Source organism: Stenella coeruleoalba (assembly GCF_951394435.1).
Source record: "Stenella coeruleoalba genome assembly, chromosome: 11".
Classification (NCBI taxonomy): domain Eukaryota; kingdom Metazoa; phylum Chordata; class Mammalia; order Artiodactyla; family Delphinidae; genus Stenella; species Stenella coeruleoalba.
The window spans coordinates 54,515,063-54,542,035 of NC_137157.1; the positions used below are offsets into that span (position 1 = coordinate 54,515,063).

Below are 26,973 nucleotides of genomic sequence, written 5' to 3' on the forward strand. Positions count from 1 at the left end.
TGAGCATGTACTAACTGCTTCTACCATCCATTGTCTCATTCATCTCATTTAATCTTCACAACAAGCCTGTGAGGTATTGGTAATATCCTTATTTTATACCCAATGAAATTTGCCCAAGGTCATATAACTAGTAAGTGATGAAGATGGGAATATTCCTGGTCTGATTCCAAAATTGAACTGTTAAACATTCTTTATATTCTCTCCAAACACCTTATTCTGTCTCTCAATAACTGTATTTTGTTCAAACTGTTTACCCACCCCTATTTTCCACTGGTTATTGTCGTATATTAAATTATTTCAGATGTGTCGATCAGTTCATTATCCCCTGAATGTTTCTCATGTATTTTTCATATAATACGATAACATTCTTAGTTTTTCTGAACTTTAGTTTCCTCTTCTGTAAAAGAAGTACAGTAAGACTACGTACTTCATAAGGCTTTTGTGAGGGTTAGCTGAAAAACCTTGCATAAAGTATAGACCAGGCACGTAGTAAGCTTTCAATAAATGTTAGCTGTTATCATCCTTATAATTATTATTGTTATACATTCTAGTAATGATTCCTGAATGGGGTATGTAAGTAAATATATATTAGAAATGTGTAATAAAAAAGCACCATGCAAATTCACATTTGAACCTGGTAGGTGTTCATAATACACTGTAATCCCACTGTGAAGAGGATCCGTGAATGTAGATCCACTGAGTTATTGCTAGTCTATCTTGCACAGGTGCCTTCTACAAAAATTCCTTTGAGTGGCATTTATTTAAGTTAGCCTATATTAAAAGACTGTCCTATCACGTGTATTGCTTAAAGTAGTATTAGCTTAACTTGTAGTAGATTCAAATATTGTATACTGAATTTTAAAAACTAAATTTTGAGATAATTTGGCACTTCTTCCACTTGGTTTTAAGGCACATTAAGACAAAATTGATGAATCTTAATATTATAAAAATAAATGACAAAGGTATCTAGAAAAATTAGAAAAATGTTTAGTAAACATATATTCTGAATTAAAGAATATAAAGGACTTATTTTAAACATTGTTTTCTTTAAAGAAACCTAGCCTCTGGGGTAAAATGAAAGAGAAAGGTAGCAACTTAGTAGAAGTTTATATTCTTATATTTTCTCCATTATGAGGCTTAAAACATGAAGCATTCACCTACGAATAACAGGAAACACAAAGATCTATCAAGTAGTTACAAAATGCAATGGAGCAAGATGTTGAGTCAAAATTGGCTGGGGACTGAAGTGGGAAGGATCAAAAGCAGAAAGATTCAGGCCTTGGTACAATCAGAAGACTGTCAAATTTCACTGATATCTCAGTGCAGGTTGTAGATTGATGGATGCTACTAATGATATATTCAATGGAAAAACTGGATATGTTTTTATCAGTGTAAAAGAAGATGTCTGTAAAGATTGATATAAATATTTTGCAGTCTTCTCTCATTGTTCATAAGTGCTTTTGATCATCAACTACAGGGCCTATGCCTTATTCCCTTTGTGACTTTCATTTGGAAATGGTATATGAACATGGTTTACCTGCTTTTTCTCCATTTGTCATGCCTCATTGTTTCAGGTTATATTACACATGGTGTGTGAGTGTGTGCACGTGAATGTGTGTGTTTATGCACATGTATGTGATACATATATATATATGCATACATGTGCATTTTTTTCCTGTTCTTATTGGAGTCATTGCCTGCAATTTTTGGTTTACTGAGCCTGTGCTTTAGAGCCCGTGAGCCACAACTACTGAGACTGTGTGCCACAACTACTGAAGCCCACACGCCTAGAGCCCGTGCTCTGCAACAAGGGAAGCCACCATAATGAGAAGCCTGTGCACCACAATGAAGAGTAGCCCCAGTTCACTGCAACTAAGGAAAGCCCATGTGCAGCAACGAAGACCCAACGCAGCCCAAACTAAAATATAAATTTATTAAAAAAAATAAAGTCATACTCATAAAAAATAATTTTCTGAACAGGAGGAAATCTTTATTTAAATCAACATTGAATATTGTCAAAATCTTGCAGCAATCTGAATATATATGCATGGGATTTTCTGAATTTATAAATCTACCTTTGGTGGACAGACTCAATTCTAAGAAACATTTATCATGTTAAGCTATTTCCATTTGGACTGACAGTAAATTCTTCCTGTGAGAACTATGTGAATGGATGTAATGAGCTCTTTTTTACTCTTTATATTTAAGTGATGTGCATGTGACACGACATATTTTAGATAAAAAATGTTCTTGAATTTGGCGAATAAAAATATAGAAGTAGATTTCTATTCAACCTGATTTTCTAATAAAACACAGGATGTTTTCCTTCTTGAAAAGGGCTGTGTAGCTCTGTTGCAGATAAATTTTCCTATACATATTTATTATTAGGTGAAAAATATTTCATTTAAAATAAATACTGGTTGAAAGAATGAATAAATATTTTAGTATATTCAGTAAACTGGCTCACATGTTACAGCAAAAGTTAAAAATAACAGAGAATAAATTACATTTAAAAATACTTGAAATTTGCTCAATTAATCTACAAAGTTTTAATTAATCCTCTTGTGGGTTGATTAAGGTGCAATACATAATTCTGAAGATATTCTTCAAGTAAAATTAAAATTAGTATAAATCACACATCAGTTTATTCCACCAAACAACTGCTTTTATTCTAGATTTACTGAAGTAAAGACATCAAATGTGAAAAAAATATAGGCAGAATACAGTAAAACTCTTCTAAATAATGCATGGAAATAATGCATAAAAGACTGAAACTGGACTGCATTTTAAAGTCAAGTTCTTTAATATATTTTTTTAAATGAGTCAGAAACAGAACTTAATTTACAAAATGTGAGGGATATTAACTAATTTTTTAACCACAGCTATTTAGTCTAGGCTGTGTTTATAACTGTGATTACTAAGTCCATACTATGATTACTAATGCCCATTAGCTGAGAGGCATATTTGGAAATCCATTTAGGGAGTTTCAGTAAAAAGCACTAGTCACGCATATAAAGGCAGTGACACCATGTCAAAACTCCACCTACTCAAAGTAAGCAGAAGAAATACAATGTAACACCCAAAATGTAGTGTGTATGTATATCCTTTCCTTTCTAACTAAAACCTAAACCTTGGTTTTTGTGATTCAGTTTTGCTGGTGATGTACTTACTCAGCTTTTACTTTTCTAAAAAATGTTATGATTTTGCCTGAATTTGTGGAGAATATTTTTACTGGACAAAAATTCTGGGTTTGCAGTTTTCTTTCTTTCAGTACATTAATATTATCCCAATGATTTGGGCTTGGCTGTTTCTCATGAGATGTTTGTGATCATTATCTTTGATCCACTGTACATACACAATGAGAACTTTTCTCTGGCTGCTTTCCAATTTTTATTTTAGTTTTTAGCAATTTTATTATGATATTTTTAGTATGGATGTTTGTGATTTTGGGATCTACATTTTTATTCTTTTCATTAAAGTAGGAAAGTTTTCAGAAAGTATTTCTCCACATTTTTTTTTTCTGAATCCCTCCTTACCTCCCAAGTATGAAACTACATGAGTTAGAATGCTTGATATTGTCACTTGAATCATTGAAACTTTTCATTTTTTTAAAGTCTTTCTCCCCTTTGTGCTTCATTTTGGATAGTTTCTATTACTGTTATGTTCATGTTCACTGAGCTTTATCTTCTGCAGTATCTAGTTGGCTGGTAACACCTTGCAGAGAAATGTTCGTTTCAGACGTGAAATCTCTCACCTCTAAAAGTTGCACTTAGTTGATTTTTATGTTTATTTCTCTTTTCGTTATGTCCACATTTTTCTTTGTATAAATCCACACATTTGTAATAACTATTTTAAAGCTCTTGTCTGGACATCAGCAAAATGGTGGCATAGGAATTTCTACCACTCAGCACCCCCCCTCCCCAAGTATATGCTCAGAAAATAAATTCACAAGAGCCAAAAGCTCCAGGTGAAGGATTTGAGGGATTACAGAACCTGAGAGAAGCACAGAAAAAAAAAAAAAAAAAGGACCCTTTGAGGAGAATAGGAAAGACAGATTCTCATTACCGCCAGTACCCCTCCCCCAAGCTCCAGCCGCCCGGAGACCCGTGCGCATGCGCAAGCAGAAACACCTGCCCCAGGAAGGAGAAGGAAGCGAGCCGCCGGCTTCACTGCTGACGTGAACGCAGAGCCCAGCTACTGCAGCACCAGGCTGACTCCCACAGCCCTAGGTGGCTCCCAAGAACCCAGCCTCTCCCTAGCTCCATGACTCGTGCTGCTTCCACAGTACGGCTCCCTGCGAGCTCCTGGAAAACTAGGCCCCGTCTCACCCGGGGCCTGCTGGCTCCAGCAGCCCCAGGAGCCTCCTTGGCACCAGGCTCTCCGCAGGCCCCAGCGAATCAAGGCCTCCAGCTTATTCTAGAGCGGGCCGGCTCCAGCGACCCTAGGTCGCTCCACGGCACCAATCCCGGTGGACGCCAGCCCGTCAGCTCACCCCGACACCTCGCAGACTGTGTGGCCCCGTGCGTCTCGCGTGGACTAGGTGGCGACCACAACCCTAGGCTTCGGCAGCTTCCCGCGACCCCGAGGCCCGCCTCACACCTGCGCCTGCGGCTCCAGCCCCCCAGCAGCTCCGGACGCCGTGCCAGGCAGTCCCCATGTAAGTTAAAGTTTCATGTTTTCAGTGTCATAATGGAGAAAGTAGAAAAGGCCCAAGAATATAAAGCTCCAGTAAGTTACTGTTTTTCTCTTTCATTTTACTCCAAGGCTAAGTTTTACTCCAAGGCTTCCCGGAAGCCTTCTAAAGAAAACAGTATTTAAAATAAAGAAGATAAGTCCTTCATATTCTTTAATTCACAATGTGTTTACTAAACATTTTTCCTAGTTTTTCTAGATACTTTTGCCGTTTATTTTCATAATATGAAGTCACCAATTTTAATGTGCATGAATATGTTTTAATATACTTTAAAACTAAATGCGAGAAGTGCCAAATTATCTCCAAGTTTAGTTTTTAGTTAAACGTGATAGGACAGTCGTTTAATGTAGGCTAATTTAAATAAATGCCGCTGAAGGGAATTTTATAGACGGCACCTGTGCAAGATAGCGTAGCAGTGACTCAGTGGAGCTACATTCATGGATCCTCTTCACAGAGGCATTACAAGGTATTTATGAACGCCTGCCAGGTTCAAATGTGAATTTGCATGGTGCTTTTTTTATTATATATTTTAACATATATTTACTTACATACCCCATTTGTGAATTGTTACTGGGATGTGCAACAATGATAGCTGTAAGTATAGTTGATTTGCAATGTTGTGTTAATTTCTGCTGTACAGCAAAGTGATTCAGTTATACATATATGCATTTTTCTTATATTCTTTTCCATTATGCTTTATCACAGTGTTTTGAATATAGTTCTGTCTGAGTATGCTTTTTATTGATAACGGGTACAAATCTATGTCTTATTGGAGTACGCAGAAAATACAAATAATTGATTTTCTGGTTATGGTAAATTTACCACACAAAATTTTATAGCATACATGTGTAGAACAGCGTATCTTCTAGTTATTTATTCCCTTGGACTCTTTAGGCTGCAGTTACTGCATTCGTAAAATGTAATTTTTTCCAAGGTTGAGAGCAGCCTTAAGTTTCGTACATTGCCATCAATGGGAGGATGGGTGAAGGGTCTGTGGGTGGACTGTTAATAGCAGCGTCACTTGCTCAGAGAATAACTGTTCTTCATCTGGGATGGCAGAAGGCCAACCCAGAAAGACACAACATCACCATATAGACTGGAGTCAAGAGAGGGTATAAGCAATGGTTTGAAAATTCTTGGAGGTTAGGGGTATGATCACCCCTAGAGGGCTCTCTGACACATGATCCTGTAGATGTGATGAAGCGACTGCCTTGGGAGCCAGAGGTGATGGTAGAATGATTAGGGTCAGGAATACCTAATTCCACCTCATTACGTTCAGGTGCTGAAGACCGGAGGTAGTGGCACCTGGTTGGAAGAGCTGACCCACTGCCTCACAGGGCTTCTCAAGCTGCTGGTGGAATTTCATCAGCCTAGAGCCTAATGAACTCACCCTGTGTTCAACATGAGTGAGAATCACAACAAAGCGACATATAGTTACCATTTTGGTGACCCAGTCTCACACAGTCTTGTGAAAGAAATACTATGCCAGGCATCAGAAGCAATAAGTGTGCCTAGCCCTCCTTTGTGGAATCATGCAGCCCTTAGACAATTCCATAAACATGAGTGTCAGAGCTCCTTGGTGCATTTAGTGGATCTCATGCATGGGAAGGTTCTGGGAACTCTGAAGGGAGAAATGGGGACTGAGACCCATGCAATTTCTGGGCAGGGCTCAAGGGAACTCCACTATTACATTACTGATAGTCTCGGCTGTTCCCAGGCAGTGGAGGAAACCTGCTTTTGAAAAAGCAAGACATGGGAACCCCCTGAGGCATGGGGCCAGGGTCAGGGCTGCTGCCTATGTCTAAGGACAGTACCTCTTTTACTCTTGTACAGAGTTTCTAACCTATTGACTTTTTAGCTTGATAATTCTTTGCCATCGGGGATTGTCCCATGCATTGTAGGTTGTTTATCAGCATCCCTGACCTCTACTCACTAGATAGAAGAAGTACCCCTTCTTCCCCAAATGTGACAACCAAACATGTTTCCAGAGATTACTGAAGGTCTTCTGGGGAAGTAAAATCATCCCTGATTGAGAACCACTGTTTCAGAGTTTGTTTAGTTCTACTAATAAAGTATAACCCTTCTAGTGTTTCTACTGAATCATTTGGGTATTGGAAGAATTCTCTCCTTTTTTTTGGCCAGAAATTTACTGTCTTCCAGTACTGTATTAGTTCTGGAAGTTGCTTTTCTTAAAGTGCCCTGGAAATTTTTTTCGGTTAATCTCCTGGAGTTTCCTGCTATGCATTTGTGGCTTAATATTCAGCAGCAGATTGAAGGAAGGCCCTATGCAGATTTCTTGAACTCTTCCCTTGTGTACCTTTCCTCTCTCTCTGTTATTTTGTCCTGCAAATTTCACCACCATCTGTTGCTGAATGCTCATCTTTATCTCATTTCTGCCAGAATCCCATGAATGTCTTAGGATAGCTGTTCTTGCCAAGGCATCTCTAGGTAGAAAAGGAAGGTAAATACAGGTGTACGTCATTCTCTCCTGGATGACAGTGCCACCTTGCCTGCTCACCAATATCTGAGAATAGTTGTTCCATATGCTTGGTCTGGTGTTCTGTGTCAGGAGAGTAAATTCAGTTCCAATTACTTCATAGTAGGTGGAAGAGGAGTCCCTACCCTCCCCCCATCTTAAGATAAACTTCTTGACCAGGTTTTTAATGTATTCGGTGTTTATTTCCTCACTTCTCACTCTCACCTCAACCTACTCTAATCTGTTCTTCACTTTTGTCACTCTGCTGAATGGTTTTTGCTTAAGATTATTAAATGACTTCTGTATCCCCAAAGCCACTTTGCATTTTTTCACTTCTTAATTTATCTGATCTCTCAGCAGGGTTTGACGTTTTTTATTGCAGTCTCCCTCCTTTGGAAAAAACAAAAACAAAAAGGAACAAAAACAAACTTTCCTTCCCTTGTTTCCATGACACTTGGTGTCCTGGGCTTCTTGCTACTTTGCTGACCACATCATTGCCATTTTATTCTTATCCATCCAGGTATTAGAAACCTCACAGCATGGACCTAGACCCTTCCACTGGGCTCTAGAACAGAATACTCATTGGCTAACTTGGCATTGCCACCAAAAAGTCTCAAGGGAATAGCAAATGTGATATCTCAAAGACGAAGCGCTTTAGTTCACTTGTTCCAAAGCATGATGTTCTTCCTGTCCCAGTAAATGATACCATCATTCATCTAGCTGTGCCAAAAAAAGATATCCTTGACAACTTCCTCACCTTCACTTCCATGCCATCCATCACTAAGTTCTGTCAGTCAGTTGAACCTCCTAAATATCCTATAAATTCATCAGCTTCTCCCCCTTCCAACACTTGATTAAATCAGCTTCATATCTTCTGGTCTTTTGCAGTACCTTACTAAGGGATCTTTCTTTATTTGTGCTGGCTTCTATATAGCCTCTTCTCCACCCTGTAGCCGGAGTGATCTCAAATACAATCTGGGTATGACACCTCTTGCTTAATTGGGTTGCTTGGTAGCCAATTGCTTTTAGCATAAAGACTAAAATATTTAATATGGCATACAGAAAACTGCTGTATCTCCCTGCCTATTTCTACACTCTAGCAATACTGGAATGTTTTCAGTTCCTTGAGTGGAGTATTTGAAATATGCCTTTCTCGCTTACATTCACAGGTGTTTGCATCCAGTGTCTTGCATACATAACTGCTTATGACAAACCTTCCCCTCCAACCCCTCACAAACATACACAAACGCATTTTTTGCTTTCTCATCTGCAGTTCTCAGGCCAAGTGCTATTTTCTAAGAAATGTTTCCCTTGACTGGTCAACTTCTTTTGTTTTAAGCTGTCATGGAAACGTCATATATTCTGTCTCTGTTTGTGATCATTTAGTTTGTGTTTATCTCTGTAACTATGCAATAAACTCTATGCCAACAGCATCTGTATCCTATTTGAGAATGTTTTCTGGCGTAGTGCTTTGAATATAGTACATACTCATTCTATTGGATGAATGAATGAATGAATGATGGCGTCATCTTAACTGACGATAGTGGAAATTAGAACTATGCAGAAGCACGTGATTACCCAGATAGTGTATTTAAAAGAAGTAAATCTGTAATTATATTTTAAAAATGATCTTTAATGCATTCTGTAGGAAGAATTGATCTGAGTTTCCCCTGCACACTATTTGTGTGCTTCTGATCCATGGTTTGATCTGATATCTGGTTTCTATTAAAAACAGGAAGAAAACATGTTTTAAAAATCTGTTACTCAATACCCTGAATGCAGAGACTTCCAGCTTCAACTCCTTAGCATCATCTAGCTTAACTTTAAAGAGCTATTCTGATTTTTCCTTTGACTTCTCCCATTTCTTTACCACTGCCGACTCAGTTTCCTGCCTGATTTTGTTGTCCCTCTACTCTTCTGCCTTTCTCAGTCCATCACTTTGTTCACCATCTTTGGTTCAATACCTATCCATGATTAGGGCACTTTCATGATGAAATTGCTGTAAACATTTAAGTCACTTTACGACAGAATATCCACCATTTATGCTTTGTGAAGACATTTTGTTGTTGTTTCCTCTATCCCTCCCATCTCCTTGGCAGGTAAATACAGCTAGAAGTCACAAAATCATGACACACACGTTTGTTGTATTATGTCTTCACTATATTTGAATAATCCACATATTTACCTTGCGTTATTTATGACCAACATGAAGAATTAATTGTACTCCCTGTGACAGCTTTTCCAAGCTTATTCTGTATACTTAAGCCGATACATACTCCAATCTCAAGCTATTATTTTAAGAAGTAGGTTCACTTTTATTCCACTGTACCTTCTCTTACAAAAATATTAAATTTGTCTTACTTTTACTCCTGTTTTCCTAAAATATCTCTTTCTATTCTCTCAATCTTTTATTTTTGAAGGCTTATCCCTCCTACTTGAAATTGTTTCTTTGTCTTTTATTAATCTTTATTGTTCATGGCTTCCCCTCATTTATACAACATCGTACGTGCTCTGTGTGTGTATGTATATGTATAACCATAAATTTGCCATAATCTTTTCTCAGACTTCACTCTTTTGAAATTTCTAGTGGCATTGGTAGTGATAGGCAGGCTCTCCTTCATGGGAAGAGTGGAAAAGTCTGCCTTTATTTCTGTAACTGGTACTCAGCTAGCATCACAGTCAACCTTAATTCTTACCCATAAGATTTTATTCCTCTCTATTGGATCTTATTCCGTGAGGATATCTTTGACTTCTCTGGTCTCCCCTATAGGCTACCAGTAAGTCCTATTGATTTGACTTGCATAATGTCATTTATATCTGCCACCCACATTCCCATATGCTTAGGCTCTCATTATCTCATGTAGACTGATTTTTTTTTGATGGATATATATATATATATATATATATATATATATATTTTAAACATCTTTATTGGAGTATAATTGCTTTATAATGGTGTGTTAGTTTCTGCTTTATAACAAAGTGAATCAGCAATACATATACATATATCCCCATATTACCTCCCTCTTGTGTCTCCCTCCCACCCTCCCTATCCCACCCCTCTAGGTGGTCACAAAGCACTGAGCTGATCTCCCTGTGCTATGAGGCTGCTTCCCATTAGCTATCTATTTCACATTTGGTAGTATATATAAGTCCATGTCACTCTCTCACTTCATCCCAGCTTACCCTTCCCCCTCCCCATATCCTCAAGTCCATTCTCCTGGACATATACATGTCCAAGAGACATATACATCTTTATTCCTGTCCTGCCCCTAGGTTCACTAGAACCTTTTTTTTTATATATATTCCATATATATGTGTTAGCATACGGTAATGTTTTTCTCTTTCTGACTTACTTCACTCTGTATGACAGACTCTAGGTGCATCCACCTCACTACAGATAACTCAATTTCGTTTCTTTTTATGGCTGAGTAATATTCCATTGTATATGTGTGCCACATCTTCTTTATCCATTCAGCTGATGATGGACACTCAGGTTGTTTCCATCTCCTGGCTATTGTAAATAGTGCTGCAGTGAACATTTTGGTACATGACTCTTTTTGAATTATGGTTTTCTCAGGGTATATGATGCCCAGTAGTGGGATTGCTGGGTCATATGGTAGTTCAATTTGTAGTTTTTTAAGGAACCTCCATACTGTTCTCCATAGTGGCTGTACTAATTCACATTCCCACCAGCAGTGCAGGAGTGTTCCCTTTTCTCCACACCCTCTGCAGCATTTCTTGTTCCTAGATTTTTTGATGGTGGCCATTCTGACTGGTGTGAGATGATATCTCATTGTAGTTTTGATTTGCATTTCTCTAATGATTAATGATGTTGAGCATCCTTTCATGTGTTTATTGGCAGTCTGTATATCTTCTTTGGAGAAATGTCTATTTAGGTCTTCTGCCCATTTTTGGATTGGGTTGTTTGTTTTTTTGTTATTGAGTAGACTGATATTTTTATACAAGAGCTGTGTAATTGATTCTGTTCTTTTATTGTTGAAAAAATTTTTAATCCGTCCTTATTTATAAGTCAAATACATCTTTCTAAAGCGTAACTTTAATATGCCATTTCCACTGCACAACAAAGAAAAAAAGCATATTAACAATTCTCTCTTATCACTGAAGAAAATGTAGACTCTTCATCCTGGTGATAAAGCTTCAGTCGAATGCTTCTTCCTTATTTACCCTCATCTCATCATACATGCTCTTTGCTTCCAATTACACTCCTCCCAGGCCTATGGACACACTCTGCCTCATATACCATCCTCATCAATCTCAGACTTTAAAGTCCATCTTAAGAAGTGTCAGTAAATCCATTTTATTACAGAACTGCAAAACCTACATGGAAAAAACTAAAAACTTCCACATTTACTATTCCGGGCCCTTTCTTTGTAGCAATACTTATAATACTATAATGAGTATTAATATATAATTATGTACCTTTCTAAATCAACTGTAAAGTTTTGAAGGCCAAAACTAATATTGACTCATTTTGCATTTCAGTTATTATCTAGCTCAATAACTGCCACAAGAAAAGCATTTTATAAATATTTTAGAAATTGATTTAGTTAGTTAAAACTATTGGGTACAGTCTTTACTTCTAGTCTCTCATGCTTATAATTAACTAAGAACAAGAATTGATACCTTTTGCTGGTTCATACCTAAAAAGATATTGCTGAAATATTTGATGAGGATTCTACCTACAGATTATTTTAAAAATAATTATTATACTAAGGTTTTTAAAGCCCTTACTCTTCTGAGAGCTTGAAACATATTCACTCGTTTACTCTTAACAGTAACCTGATGAAAAAAGCATTATTATCTCTCTGGTAAATTAGGAAACTGGGGTATAGAGACATTATAGAGCTTACACTTGATCAGAGTTAATAAGAAATGAACTTAGGATGCAACCCATTTTAATATTAATGCATTTACTTTCAATCTATGTAGTCTCTCCTCATTAACATACTTAAAATGAATAACATTTTTCACTTGTAAAATAAAGCCACCCAGAGAACTGTTTTCTTACCATTGAAATGTTGATATTAGATTAATTTCTGAACATATTTGACCAGAACGTTTGGGTCATTTGCTCCAGTGGAGTCCTTGTTTGCTTAATTAAATCATAAAATGAAGGCTACATAAATTAACACGTATTTTATGAGCACCAATTTTATAGTAACGTAGTACTCCTGTATTTTGGTGATTTAACACTTGTTATTCAATGTTTTCACTATAAAGTGCACTTTTCCTATTGATATTTAGATTATTTGCACAAAGCTTAATTTACCAACATTCATTTTGTTTGTTTTAAATAGTCTTGCATATTTGTGTTGAGAATAGACTAAGTTATTGCTTATTCTGTTGTATTCTATTCTCCATTAGTTCGGTAAGTGTTTTCCCTTGATTCATTTGCAAACCAACAAGACAGTAAAATCAGTATTAATTTAAAATGAGTAATGGCATAAATGTCACCTTAATAATATATTTAAATATAAAAGGAGCAATGAATAATCTATATGCTGTTTGAATTACACCCTTTGAAAACATACATAGCCACAGTAATGTTATACTTCATAGTTTAGACCTTATGCTGGTTCATGAAGGTGGATCAGTGACTACTTAGAACAATCTTTTGTGGGAATTGCATATCATCTTGAGCCTTCTGACTTTGGTGGATAGTCATAGAAGCTTGCTGTACTTAGTTTATAGTCTTGTCCTTAAATTTTTGGTGATAGAGTACTGGCACTTAAAATACTTTATTCTGGTTCTTCACATCTGTGATGTTCTCGTTTGTCACACTAAGCTAAGCTGTGTAATTTGAGATATGTTTCCAGGTCTTAACTCTTCACTTTGAAAACCCAAATAATTGATATGAATTACAGGCAGGTCTCATTCTGCAAAATTCCATGATAACTGAGATCAGTGTGAAGATATGGTTCCTACATACATGAGTTTAGCGGGTTGAATGGTATCTCCCAAAAAAGTATGTCTATGTCCTAACCCCTGGAATTTGTGATTGTTATTTTATTTGAAAAAAGGAACTTTGCCATTGTAAATGATGACAAATGCCTTTAATAAGACAAAGGCAGAGGTTACATTTGAGACAGAAGAGAAGACAGAAGAGGGGGCAGTGTGATTATGGAGGCAGAGATTGGGATTACGTGCCTGTAAGTCAAGGAATGCTGCTGACAGCCACCAGAAAGTGGAGAAGGGCAAAAAGTGGATTTTCCCCTAGAGCCAGAGGGAGTGTGGTTCTGCTTACAGCTTGATTATGGACTTTTGGCCTTCAGAACTATGAGAAAATAGTTTCTATTATTTTAGCCACCAAGTTGATAGTAATTTCTTGTGGCAGCCACTGGAAACTAAGGCACACAGCTTCATTTACAAGATACCATGCAAAATTGAGGACTGCCTGTATTTGTTATGTAATTTTTTTGCTCTTTTAATCTAGACCTCTATTTTATGTCCATATACTTATATTTCATATAAATTGAATTTGTATTACTTGTCTAAATCATCTTAGTCTATGTGAAAGAAATTCCACAACTCACTAAATGGACATTTTGGTATTAGGAAGATTCTTTAAAATTTCTTTTGAGGCAAACATTTTACATTTTGTTTGCTTGTCTGTTTAGATGGAAGACAGGAGGAGAACTCATCACAACATCTGAGCACTAAGTCATGCCTCACTGCCAGCTTATCGCCTCTAGGCCAAATGCTCCCAATTACTTTAGGCTGTTCTAATTGGCATCATTTTCCAAATATTTACTCATTATTCTGCTCTTTTACCAATTGACTGGCTCTTTAAAGAGAGCACTCTCCAATCTATATTCATGGAAAGACAAGCATTTCAGCACCTATTCTAATTGCTATCTTTGGTATGCCCTCAGCTAATCTTAGTTTTTATATACTGTATAAATATACCATATGTCATCTAAAATATGTTGTTTACTGGTTATGTGGATTGACCACATATGCTTCTCTCTTAGTTTACCCAGTACTCACTAAATATATAACCATGGAAGAGATGAAAATCCACAAAGATAAAGTGGGAGCTAGATCTTCATAGACTTTTGTACAAATAAATGCAGCTAGAGGGAGGGGGAAGGTATAGAATAGAGGATTCGCACACTGATGTGAATGAGAAGAAAGTTGATTAGACTCACTGAATCCAAGGGATGTTCCCATCTCAAAGATGTTGCTTGAAACAGAGGGCAGGGACAAGATAAATGACTTAACATGAGGATTGGTTGGAAGGTGGTATTTGGAAGAACCAGTGTTTTCTCTCCTTTTACCCTACTCACTGAGTGAGTGGACACAAATGACTGTATCCCCACTTGATGAAAATAAAAAGCCAGTCAAGGGATCAGAGATGCCAAGTAGAGACCAAAGGCAGAATTTGGCATGTGGAGGTGAAAATAGAAAATGAAGTGAAAGTATCTATACCAAATAGTTAACTTCTGAGATCTACACCCTCAGCCCTCAAACAGAATACCAGAAGCCTGGTATCTACTCTTCCCAGAGCTTCTGGAAGAACTGACATCTGAACAGTTCCTCAGTGAAAAAGAAAACTTTTCCCAAACAAAATTTATATAGACCTTTTGTTTCTTCGCCAGAACTTCTGATCAGTTTTTTTTGGCTATGATGGCTAAAATGAAAAAAAAAAAATGCCAAAAGAAAGATTAGGTAAAATCAGAGAAATCTAAATCTCTTAGAAAATAGGTTAGAAAGATAGCAACTATGAGAGGAAAAATAAAACCTGAGAAGGTGAGATTCTGTGAGGTTCAATATCAGGAGGATGGAACAGAGAAAATGGAACAATGGTAATTAGCAAATATGATAGAAAAATTTTCAGAGGTGGAGCATGTCAGTCATTTGAATGAATGGAGCCATTGAGAGCTCCGTGAAATGAATGAAATACTCTAACCATTAAGCACATCCTGTAAAATTTCAAGGCAAATAAAAATCCTAGGAGGAAAAGCTGCATAAAAATGAAGTATAAGCATATATCTTTTATTTTGCTCATGATAATTTAAAGGCTGATTAATAATTTCAATAAGATAAATGATATAAACATACTAGAAAGATAGGGAGGGATATGGGATTGAATGTGAGCCAAATCATCATCTATATTCATGGAAAATTAATAATGTCTAATATTTATGAATCAAGAAATATCAGAAGTATATTTTGTAGAAATATAGAGGAAAGCAGCAGAAAAATAAGCAAAATAGAGTAAAAAGGGATTTCCTTAGAGTACCTGCTCAGGGAATTGCCACCTTTGCGTTATATAAGTATTTCTGTGCTATTCTATTTATCTAATATGTATATTATTCTAATTTCAAATTTAAATAATATGGATGGAGGGAGGAATAGGAACAAAATAAAGAGAAATGGTTTATTTGGAGAAAATATAACATTCAAGGTTGTAACTACTGTCTGAGTGACCATAGATTTTTAGGTTTCTTACTGCAACATTGCTTCCTCTAGTTTCTCACTTGCTCAGGTACAAAACTTGATGTTGAGTCACATAGTAGTACATTCAGCAGCAAATACCAGAAAAGCAGTCAAGTGACTTACATCAAATAGTGACTTATTTTTTCTCATATAACAAGAATTCTGGAAGAAGGTAATGCAGGTATGATGATTCTCTTAGAGATCCAAGCCTTTTCTTCCATTTCATTTCATCATCTTCAGCATATTAGCATGTTGTCTGGTGATTGAAAGATGACTCTTTATCCCTAGATGTCACATCCATGTTTCAGACAGGAAGAAGAAGGGAAGGGGAGAGGTATAGGCAGACTTCTACATATATTTCATTAGCCAGAACTGTGTCAGATGGCCACTCCTAGTTGCATGAGAAGTTAGACAATTGAATTTTTCCCTCTTATAGCCTCTAACAAAAAGTCAGACATAAAGGAAGGGGTTTGGAGGAGGTTGGATGAGGTAATTTATGTCTTTATAGATTTCATGGTTGAAATATTTTATACTGGAGGATGAAGATGATAATAAATTTTAAAAGGCATTATGGGGCTTCCCTGGTGGCGCAGTGGTTGAGAGTCCGCCTGCCGATGCAGGGGACACGGGCTTGTGCCCTGATCTGGGAGGATCCCGCCTGCCGCGGGGCGGCTGGGCCCGTGAGCCATGGCCGCTGAGCCTGCGCGTCCAGAGCCTGTGCTCTGCGACGGGAGAGGCCATGGCAGTGAAAGACCCGCTTACCGAAAAAAAAAAAAAAAAAAAGAAACATGACATAGTGGTACTTGTAACTTTTTGTGGATAATTGACAGGATTTCTCTATAAATCTTTCTCCTTATATTGGAAAACACTACTTTTTTTGAGATGTTACAGAAAAAATTTTTTGCTACATTAGAAAAAATTACCTGTTTCCCATTTCTGGATGTTCTTGTTTTCTCTATTCCAAAATATTTGCTGGTTTTTATGAAGAAAATAGGATCTTAGTCAGAAACTCTAGGAATGGTAATGGAAGAGAGAAATGTCTTTTGATAATGGTTAGATTGTAGTTATTTTTCCACCTTTTTCTTCTTGCATTTGAATGCCTAAACAGTAAACCCCAGTGAATGTGTCAACATATTTCTTGGAACACTTGAAACTGCTGTTATTGTTTATCCCTGAATTAAATATTTTTCTGTTTGTAATATAAAACATTTTAATTACAATACAAATTACATGATACCACCATGTAGCAATAAACAAAGAACTAATTTATGTTCTTTCTGTACTTATCATTTGTTGACTAATTAGTTTCTCTATGAGAAGCCAAGTGACTCATAAATGCAAACCTCCTGAGGATATAAAGGTTAATTTTGAAGTGATTACAAATATTCCAGTAACATTATAATTAATAATTACATTTGTGATGCAGAAATCTTCTAAAGCACCAGTGAGTAACCTCTGTAAATTAGGACACATAGTTGGCATCATTTAGGACGTCTTTGCATTATTCCTTTCATTCAGTCTAGTTTCAGGGTGAAGTGGGATCACATATTAAAACCATCATTAGTCTAAATCCATGACCCTATGTGTTTGTGTGTATGTGTGTGCCTGTGTGAGAGGTACACACACACACACCCATCTCTGTGCATACTATCAGTTCATATTCTTAGGCCGAACTTGAGCTATGACTGGAAATGTTATGGAATGATTCACTAAGTTATGGAGAAGTCGTCCATTTATATGAGGGTCACAGATGACTCTTGGGAGAGAATTTAACCTATGGAATGAGAGGGTCACAGAACCTTTTTTCACAAAACATTAATGGAAGGATGATTCTGAGAACAAATGGGCATCTACTGTTCAGCTATGATTCTGACACCAGCTTATATGCATTTATAAATGGTCTTAGGAAGCAAAAGGGTTTATGATGTTAAACTGAAGTTGTTTTTCTTCCCCCACTAAAATTTCTGAAAGTCCGTGCAATTCTAAAGTGCCACTGATTGGATTTCATCTTGTCTTTTCAGTTCTTAACTGCTGGTAATTGTTAAAGATGTCAAATGGAGTATATATGTATTTTTTAATAATAGGTAAAGTACTGAAGTTTAGTACTGATTTAAGTCTTAAGTATTGAAAATTACTTTTACAGTCATCTAACATTACATATCAATAACCTCTCTTTTGAGTGGGAAAGAAAGGAGTAAGTCAACAATGGTCATCAGAAATTTGGTTAATCTGTAGGCTATCTTATCACTACCATAGCACATATTGATGTGTCATTAATAGAGGCAATGATTACATTGCTGGACTTTCCAGTTGTGATTCTAGGGTAACTTCTCTTCTAAGTTTTATCAATGGATAATTATAAATAAGAGAGAGTAAAAAAGATAGATTAGAATTAGATTAGATTTAAATTAAATCTCTCCTGGCCTGTTCAATTTGACATCTTAAACCTAATGAATCCAACTGAGTTTCTGATAATTTCCACCAAACCTGCTTCTCCTGTAATCTTCTCCATCTTAGTTTTTGGCAGCCCTATCCTTCTAGATGTTCAGGTCAAAGACCTGAGACAAATTGGGTTCTTTCTTTATTTCAACACATTCTTCTAATATGTCAGGTAATGCTCTCCCCTCTAACTTACAAATATGTCTAAGAATCCAACCACGACTGCACTCCTTGATCAAGCTTCCATCACTCTTACCTAGATTATGGCAGTCACCTCCTAATGGTGCTCAGTGTTCGTACCTTTGCCCTCCTCCAGCCTGTACTCAGTCCAGCAGCGAGAGTGACCTTTTAAAATATAAGTTTGATTATATTTCTTCTTTACTCCAAATCCTTTGCGTTTTTAAAATTCATTTAAACGTAAAAGCCAAAACCCTTTACTTTGACCTGTAAGGCCCTATATAGTCTTTCCTCTCATTACTTCTTTGAACTCTTCTACTTGTCTCTTTTGTCTGCTCCCAGTGTTCTAGTCTCCTTGCTCTTTTAAAAACCACCCATGCATGCTCCTGTCTAAAGTTACTTTTATCAACTGGCCACCCTATTTAAAATTGCATCCTGCTTCTATTTCAACCTAATAATTCATATTCACCTTTTAAGCTTTAATTATTTTCCCTTGGCACTTATCCCCAATAAGCTGTAAATTTTATTTATCTTGTTTTCTTCTGTATCTTCCCATAAAACATAAGATCTATGAGGGTAAAGACTTGTGTGTGTGTTCTTTCCCTGTGAACAGTGCTTAGGACAGAGTAAATGTTAAATTTTTTAAATGAAAAAGAGGGTCTATCTTACACAAGTAAAAATGCTGTTAAAATGATTTTCTTAAATAAAGCAACAGTAGTTACATTGGCTAAATCAAAGCTATCATGCATGATACAGGTGAAAGCAGCAATGATGTTTGTTATGGTTTAAAAATCAATGAAATCTATATATTATAATTTTGGATAAATAATGTGTTTTTTAATGTTTATTCTTCAGTTGTCCATACCTAGTCACTTTATTGGTATTATATGTGGAGTCTTGAAAACATTAAAACTTATTAAAATAAATTTGAATACTATGTAAGTGAGATTAGCCACACTTATTTATTTTTATTCACAGAATACCAATTTTTGATCTCTCTAGATCTTTGATTTAATTTTTTTCATGCTTATAAAATTAATTTTATAAGTAACGGCCACATAGGTATTATTTTTGCTTACTTTCCCACCAAAGGGTGTTTTCTTGTTTGATCAAAATGTGGATATGTCCTTGAGAGTATGTCATTATTTGAATATGATCTGCCATTTTTAACCTGTGGTAAAGTATTACACAGAGCATTCTCTGCCCACCACCATAATTTGAAAACAGGAAATTATGCTTCTGTCACTGTCTTAAACTATATAAGTTCAAGCTGTATAGCATAATGACTTCACAAGCATCATGAAATTATTGTCACAATAAGGTTAGTAGACATCTATCATCTCATACAGTTAAAAAATAAAAGAAAAAAAATTTGTGTGATGAGAACTCTTAAGATTTACTCTCTTAATTTAATTAGTTCTCTTTTCTCTTTTGAGTAGCCGGAAATAAATATTAGGCTATGCCATATATGGAAATATAATGAAATGTCACTATATTATGTGAAAGCAACTTGCTTTCCTTGGTTTTACCTTTCTTATATGTAAAATGGAGTCCTACTTTCTTTTTATTATTCCCTTTTATTATTAGACTGGACACAGTTGTAGTGAGGCTTAAGTAACATATTTATAGCACTTTGAAAATTATAAAATCATGCACGAATGCAGTGGGTCATTTTGGATTAATTGGGTCTTTAGTGTTTCTTCCAAGCAAGGCAACTGTGCGGAATGCAATTTTTGAATTAGGAAAAAGATTCTTAATATATTTTACATAATTTAAATGCTTATTCCAAAGTATACTCTCTCCCCCCACCCCCCAAATGCAATACCAGTTTGTCAGAATCCCCTTTGATTCTGATGGTCTGCGTAAGGGAAAGGATTATCTAGTGCTTGTTTAGCTTTAGAATTCCATCTCAAAAAAATCAGTCAGCAGAGATATCCATAGTTTGCAGCTCTTTTTTTAAACAGCAGTCATGTATGCTTTTTGTTGTTAACTTCAGTATTTGATTCTGCTTGTAAAAGTGCTCTGTTTATTGCTTGATGTCATCATTTTGCTAACAAAGCAACTCCCATTTCAGATACTTGAGGTGAATGGGTTTTCTGAAGAATATTCCCAGTTGTAAGGGAGGAGAATGTTGAAAGGAGAAATAGAAACGTTTTATTTTATGAGAGTAGATTAGAGTTATACTTTCTCTTACTGCTTACAGGTCAGTTGGAAGTAGTGATGATCTCCCTTATGTTACATAATAACTCAGGGGTGAAGGTAATCCTAAATACAAGAGGGCATGAGGCAGTTTAACACAAAATCCTGGTGAGCTGAAGGTGAAATAACACTTTTCCTCAAATTGGCTGCCAGGGGTACATTTACTAGTAGGACACAAACAACTATGTAGTACAACAATTTTTTTGTAATACAGGAACAGTTTTCTTCTAGTTCTCAGACTTCAAATTGTTTTCTTTTATTTAAAACTATTTAAAACACAGAGAATCTTACAAAATTCCATGGGTTGCAGTATCTCAGAGAAGTAGGCTTTTGTAGAGCATGTGTACCCCAGAGGAGAGCAAACCTCCAGCATTTCATTACTGTCCAGTGTTGACTGTTTGCTTTTGTGTGTTTGTTTTGGTGACTAATTAGAGCAGATATCACTAAAGCCATAGAATTCATATTAATGCAATCTATAATTTAATGCCTAAAAATTGAGCCACTATAAATAACTAGCTTATATGTAAATCAGAAGTCAAATCTATGTAAATACATTTTGATATTTCACAGCCATTACAATTATAACTTCCCAAACTCAGATGACTTCCTCCTCAACCCCTAATAAAATCTCTTTGGAACATTGTAGATTCTCTATACAATACTTTACAAGTATGTACTTGGAATTTGGTTCAGTCAGGTTATTCACTCCTGGCCATCTCTGTGGAGAACCTCATGATGGCACTGTGGCTGGTTGCCACAAAGGGATTTCTGTTTGTCTTTGTGTCATGTCAGTGATGTGGCCCTGCTTCAGACTGTTTCTCCTCTTGGGGTCACCCTGAGCCCTCAGTATCCCTTACCTTCCCAGATACCTCTGTGAGATTTGATAGAAGATGGTTCTCTCCCAGCCTGTGTTTCTCTTTGTCTCGTAGACCCCAAAGTGATACTGGGTGTGAAAACAGCTCCCATAGCTTCTTCTCTAACTGGACTTATGTTTGGCAGAATTCTATGATGACTCCAAAGATTCCTCCCCTTGGTGAACATGCTATATTATAATCCCCTCCCTTTGAAGGTGGAACCTGTGAATAGGATTCAGTAGTCATTCTCATGACTAGGTTATGTTATATGGCAAAGGTGAGGAGATTTTTTGCAGAGGCAATGGAAGTCCCAAATCGGTTAATTTTGAGTTAATCGTGAGGGTGATTACTCTGAGTGGGCCTAACCTAATCAGATAAGACATTTAAGAAAGATCCTAGAAGTCAGTGATTTTCCTGTTGGCCTACAGTCCTCCATGAGTTCCATGGCTGCAAGGATCTGAATTATAGAAACGAATTACGTGGTCTTAGAAGACCCCAAGTCTCAGATGAGACCCCAAACTTGGCCAACACCTTGATCTCAATGTAAGGGACCCTAGGCAGATAACTCACTTAAACTATGTCGAACTTTTCACCTACAGAAACTGAGATAATTAATGGATGTTGTTTAATCTTCTAAATATGTGGTAACCTGTTATGCATCAATAGAAAACAAATATATCCCTCTTTATTTATAGCACCTTAAAACCAATCAAAGGGGTCCTGCCTTCTTAATTTCCCACTTCTCTCAATACTCCTTTTCAGGTACCTTCACAAAAAATATGTTCCTTCTTTTGTTGCCCTCAGTTTTAAGGTGGCCTCAAGCTGTCTCACTTTGCACTTACAGAAATGGAAACTGAGACTGGTTCAATCCAAGTAGGTAACAAGCTTATGTGCAGAGATGTCAACTGGTATGAAAGAAAGTGGTTGTCATAGATCCAGTACAGAAATGAGGACCTTATTTAAAACCAAGAGAGAAAGAGAGATCACTAGTTATTCTGAACAAGATTCGTCCACAGTGCTAAATGCATGTCACTTATGCTGCCACTTACCATTCTTACACTCATGTCAGACATTGGTCATTTCTGCACCTTGTTTCCCCCAGTAAGCCTCAATACAGACTCAGAATCTTTCTTAGAATATCAGTCCAATTATCTTCCAATTAGGAAAGCAAGAGGAATAAAATTTATATTAAAGATTTCACATGTCTATTAGTAAAGGAAGAGTAGTCATTAATGTCATGCATTTGTTTTCTCTCCTCCCCAAACATCTGTTGAACACCTAGTACCTAGTATGTGATAATGACATATTAGGCACTGACAGTACCACAATGAATAAGATATCCTGGATAATTCTGTCCTGAAGGATGCATGGTATTTTATTTGGCTCAAATATGAATTACTTAGTACTCAGATATGTCTTATTTTACAGAGTGTGAAAAATTTCCAACTAACATTTTTTTTTTTTCTGCTTAGAATGTGAATTAATAGGAGTTCTTGAGGAATTACGCCCGGATTCCGTAGAGTAACTATACATTATCCCTAGTAAATCATTTGAAAGGGAAACTTAAGCTGCTTGAAATCAGATGGGGTTTCAAATTCAGTGCTCTGAGAGGTTATATCACGGATCAAACTTAGAGGGCATATATCTTTAGGATAGGTCTCTGGTGTTGTCTGTAAAAATACATGGAACCTATTGAAATACCACTAAGTAACATTTGATTTTAAATTGACAAATTTAATCAAAAAGAGGTGAGGTAATCTTGCTGATTTCAAACAGCCTTGTCAGAAATGGAACTGGGATATCTCTGTGTTCTAGGCTCTGTAGAAGAGAGAAAATTAAATAGGGCATCTCATTTGATAAATTTAAATTTAGCAACTTTTAAAAAAGGCCTCAACAGTAGTAATCAAAGCTCAAGATCATATTGACAAGCCTGAAGTACAAACAAGCAAGAGAAGAAATGGCACAGCTAAAGGAAAGTCTTCGGCATGGGAGAAAGAAGTGATGCAAGTTGATGGAAAGAGTGCAGGGACACACAACAGTAGAGACTGTGGTTCAGAATGTCATGTCCTCTGCGCTTTTGGCATTTTGGGCCCCATCATTCTTAGTTGTGGGGAGCTGCCTGTACATTGAGGATGTTTAGCAGCATCCCTACCCTCTACCCACCAGATAGCAATGTCATCCCCCACTCCAAGCTGGGACAGCTATAAATATATCCAGACATTCCCAAATGTCCCCTGGGGGCAAAATGACTACTGTTGAGAACCAGTGCTCTAGTTGTATGATGTAGTTAACTAAGGTGGAAGTCAGTGTTGCAGGAGACAGCACTTTTGAGTAAGACATTTTATGATTAATTATTTTGGGAAATATTCATTCCTTCATCCACTGAATATCTGTTAAATGCATACTGTGTGCCAGGAGCTGTTTTAAGTGATTGGGACTCATCAGTCAGCAAAAGAGACAAAAATCCCTGCTTTCAATGGAACTAATATTAAATCTCACAGAGAGGTGAGAGGTGCTAAGGGGGGGAAAAAAAAAGCAGGGTGAGGAGGATTAGGGGTATTAGAGCAGTGGGGGAGGAAGTTTTCAGTTTTAAATATGGAAATGGTTGGAATATAAGGCTGTTAGATTAAAAAAAAAAACTTGAGGGAAAGAACTTATCATTTTTCTTCATTTTTTACCCACAGAGCTAATAGAGTGGACAATACATGGTACTTATACATGTTTACTTATTCATTAAGCAGTTATTTATTGAATAGCTGTTGATTTTCTAGGCACTGAGCTGAGGAGTTGATGATGAGCAAAGTAGACATGGTTTCTCCCCTCCTTGCCCATATATGAGAGAGAGATCTCAGTGAAAACAGTCACAAAATAAAATATAAAACTGCAGCTTGGATATTTCTATGAAGAAAAGGCACATGGAGTTACGAGATATAAATCAGATGGACTTGACCTGGGGTATGTGTAAGTAAAAATTTCCATGAAGAAATGATATTTTAGGTGAGTTAAGTGTGCACTGGGGAAAGAGATGGAGACAAAATCTGTAAGCAGAAAGAAAAGCATATGCAAATAATCGGTGGTAATTGTAGCTCAGAGAGTAAGTGGAGGAAATCATGAAGTAATATGAGAAATGAGAGGTAAACTTCAGCTACATCGTGGAGAGCATATTGTAAATGTACCTCTCTATGTTAAGAGCGGTGAAAAGCCAATGATGTGGTTTAAGTGGGGATGAGGAGGTCACGTGATTAGATTTGCATATTGAACAAAGAAAATCTAGCTGCAGGGAAATAACTAGTTTGAGGGGGATGAGATGGGATGGAGTGTGAATAAAAAAGGCATTTAGGCAGCATGAAGGGTGAGAACTGTTTGGTTAGCGAGTTGGCAGTTGGGCTTGGGAGAAATAGATGGATTCTAAAGATGTTTAGAAGGCAAAGTCAATAGGCCTTGGTGATCAACTGGATATGATGCTAAGGGGAGCAAGAATAACTCTTAGTCAAAAACTACGAGTATTGATATTTTGGTGATTCTATTGTACCAGATTTGGAGAAGTAGTTGGTGAGTTGCGTTTCAGACCCATTCACCTTAAGGTGCTTTTGAGACATCTAGAAGAAATGGTTAGAAAGGGCTATATAGTATGTATGAGACTGAAACTCAAAGATAGGTGTTTTTTTAATTGAATTCACAAATTGATAAAATAAGTGATAAAAATAGTAATATTAGTTCCAGTAGTCTCATTTAAGAAGTGGTTAAACAGTCCTATTAGGAGGATGGCCAAAGGATTTATCTCACTTCACCTGGGGTGATGTTTATCTCAGACACAAACTAGACCACTGGTCTTATGGCAGTGTTAGTACCAACAGCATTACAGTTCGCTTACATGTGGTCTGCAGTAGCTTTTGTTAAGGCCAGTGGTAGAAGAGAACCCAGAAGCTGCAGCCTAAACCCACAGTCAGCCTTTGTTGTAGGCACTAAGACCATGAAGGCAGAACCAGTCTTTTCTTCCTCAAGCCACAAATAAATTAATTAACTGACACTTATCATATTTTTAATATCAGTTGAAAACCAAATATATAAATGTTTTTATATATTTAGTGTTTAGTTTTGAACATTTCCTAGAATTCTGTGTAGTACGTATTCCATGAGGGTTAATAATATTCATTACACTGTAGGTAGCGTATACATACTGTACTGTTTCATTGTTTTTATTTTTTATTACACTGTTAAATATCTATTTAGTCCTGTCCCTTGATCAGAATGTGAAAGATTGTTGGAATTTGATAGGCTTCCCAAAATAATGGAAATCATACCAAGGTTCATAGGGAAATGGTTTCACATGTGGAGAAAGGAAGGAAGGAAACCATTTTTAAAAAAAAATCTTTTTATTTTAAATATTTTTTTTGATGTGGACCATTTTTAAAGTCTTTATTGAGTTTATTACAGTACTGATTCTGTTTTATGTTTCTGGGTTTTTTTGGCTGCGAGGCATGTGGGATCTTAGCTCCCTGACCAGGGATCGAACCCACACCCCCTGCATTGGAAGGCGAAGTCTTCACCACTGGAAGGCCAGGGAAGTCCCAGGAAGGAAAGCATTTTAAAATATTTCCCAGGAGGTGGTGAGAGAGGAAAAATTTTATGAAGATACATGTGATTATCCTCCCCCCCCACACACAACTAGGAATAACAACACGGAGTTACTTACATGACTTTTAAAACAATACTTATAAAGGCATGACAACCTCATGATGATTTGAATGAGGAAAAACCAAGTTTGAAATAAGATGTCAGAGCCTAATGTGTCAGAGAGTACTGAAACATCCATACTTCCTTACAGTGAAGTGTGTGAATTAAGGAAAACTCTGAGTCAGGAAACAAGTTGAATTGTTATGTCACTGACAACTTTGACCTCTATACCTGTCTACATAAGCAATAACTTTCTTTTTTACATTTTTAATTGTAGTCATTCTTTTGAAATTCAGTCTATATGCTGTGTCAACTGTAGCCTTATAATCTAATTTAGCTACTCTGTAATTACAAAAGGTATTCAATAGGATGCAAAAGGTTGTACCATGACAGGCATACTTTAACATTTAATGCTTAACTTTTCCTTGCTCAGTTTTTAATGATTTGTAAAAATAATTTATGTAGCTCTTTTTTTTTACAATTTTTAAAAAGAGCTTATGTGTATATGGCATAGTTTTTTTCTTGAAGGCTTAAGTTAGAAAATACATTTTCCTTAATTCTATGATTTCAAACCAACCCTAAACCAATTTCCAGTGGATGTTAAATGAATCTTACAAATTTGATTCAAATATCCTCTAGACACAATGAAGTTGAAAAGGAAAAAGAGTGAGAAGAGCTTTGCCTTGCCATGAAACCAACTGTTATTTAAAGTTGGTTTCCATGTTAAATTCTCTCTTACTGTATCTTTACACACATAATTTTACAGATATTTGACAGATAATGTGAGAATTGAAAAATGGAGTAAGTCAGTGGTATGGAAGAGAACGCTAAGAATGGCTTAGGTATAAATGGGGAGTTGGAATATGAAAATGTTGCCATTTATAAATCCTTAGGGAAATAATGGACTATTCTAGAGATAAATGAAGATGAGATAATTGGCTATTTGGAAAAAAATGCAGTTCTGCCTTAAACTCAACAGAATAAATTAGAAGTTG

At 36.4% G+C, this 26,973-nt stretch overlaps 1 protein-coding gene across 1 annotated transcript in view; it reads left to right on the forward strand.

Annotated features, from left to right (window-relative positions):
* The first annotated feature begins 3,871 nt into the window (after positions 1 to 3,871).
* LOC307193991 (uncharacterized protein) overlaps positions 3,872 to 26,973 on the forward strand; it is a 90,829-nt gene continuing 67,727 nt past the window's right edge. Inside the window, exon 1 of the mRNA XM_079936633.1 lies at positions 3,872 to 4,657. Within this exon, the coding sequence (XP_079792759.1) occupies positions 4,264 to 4,657 (394 nt within the window). The 5' untranslated portion in view covers positions 3,872 to 4,263. The remainder of the gene's footprint in view (positions 4,658 to 26,973) is intronic.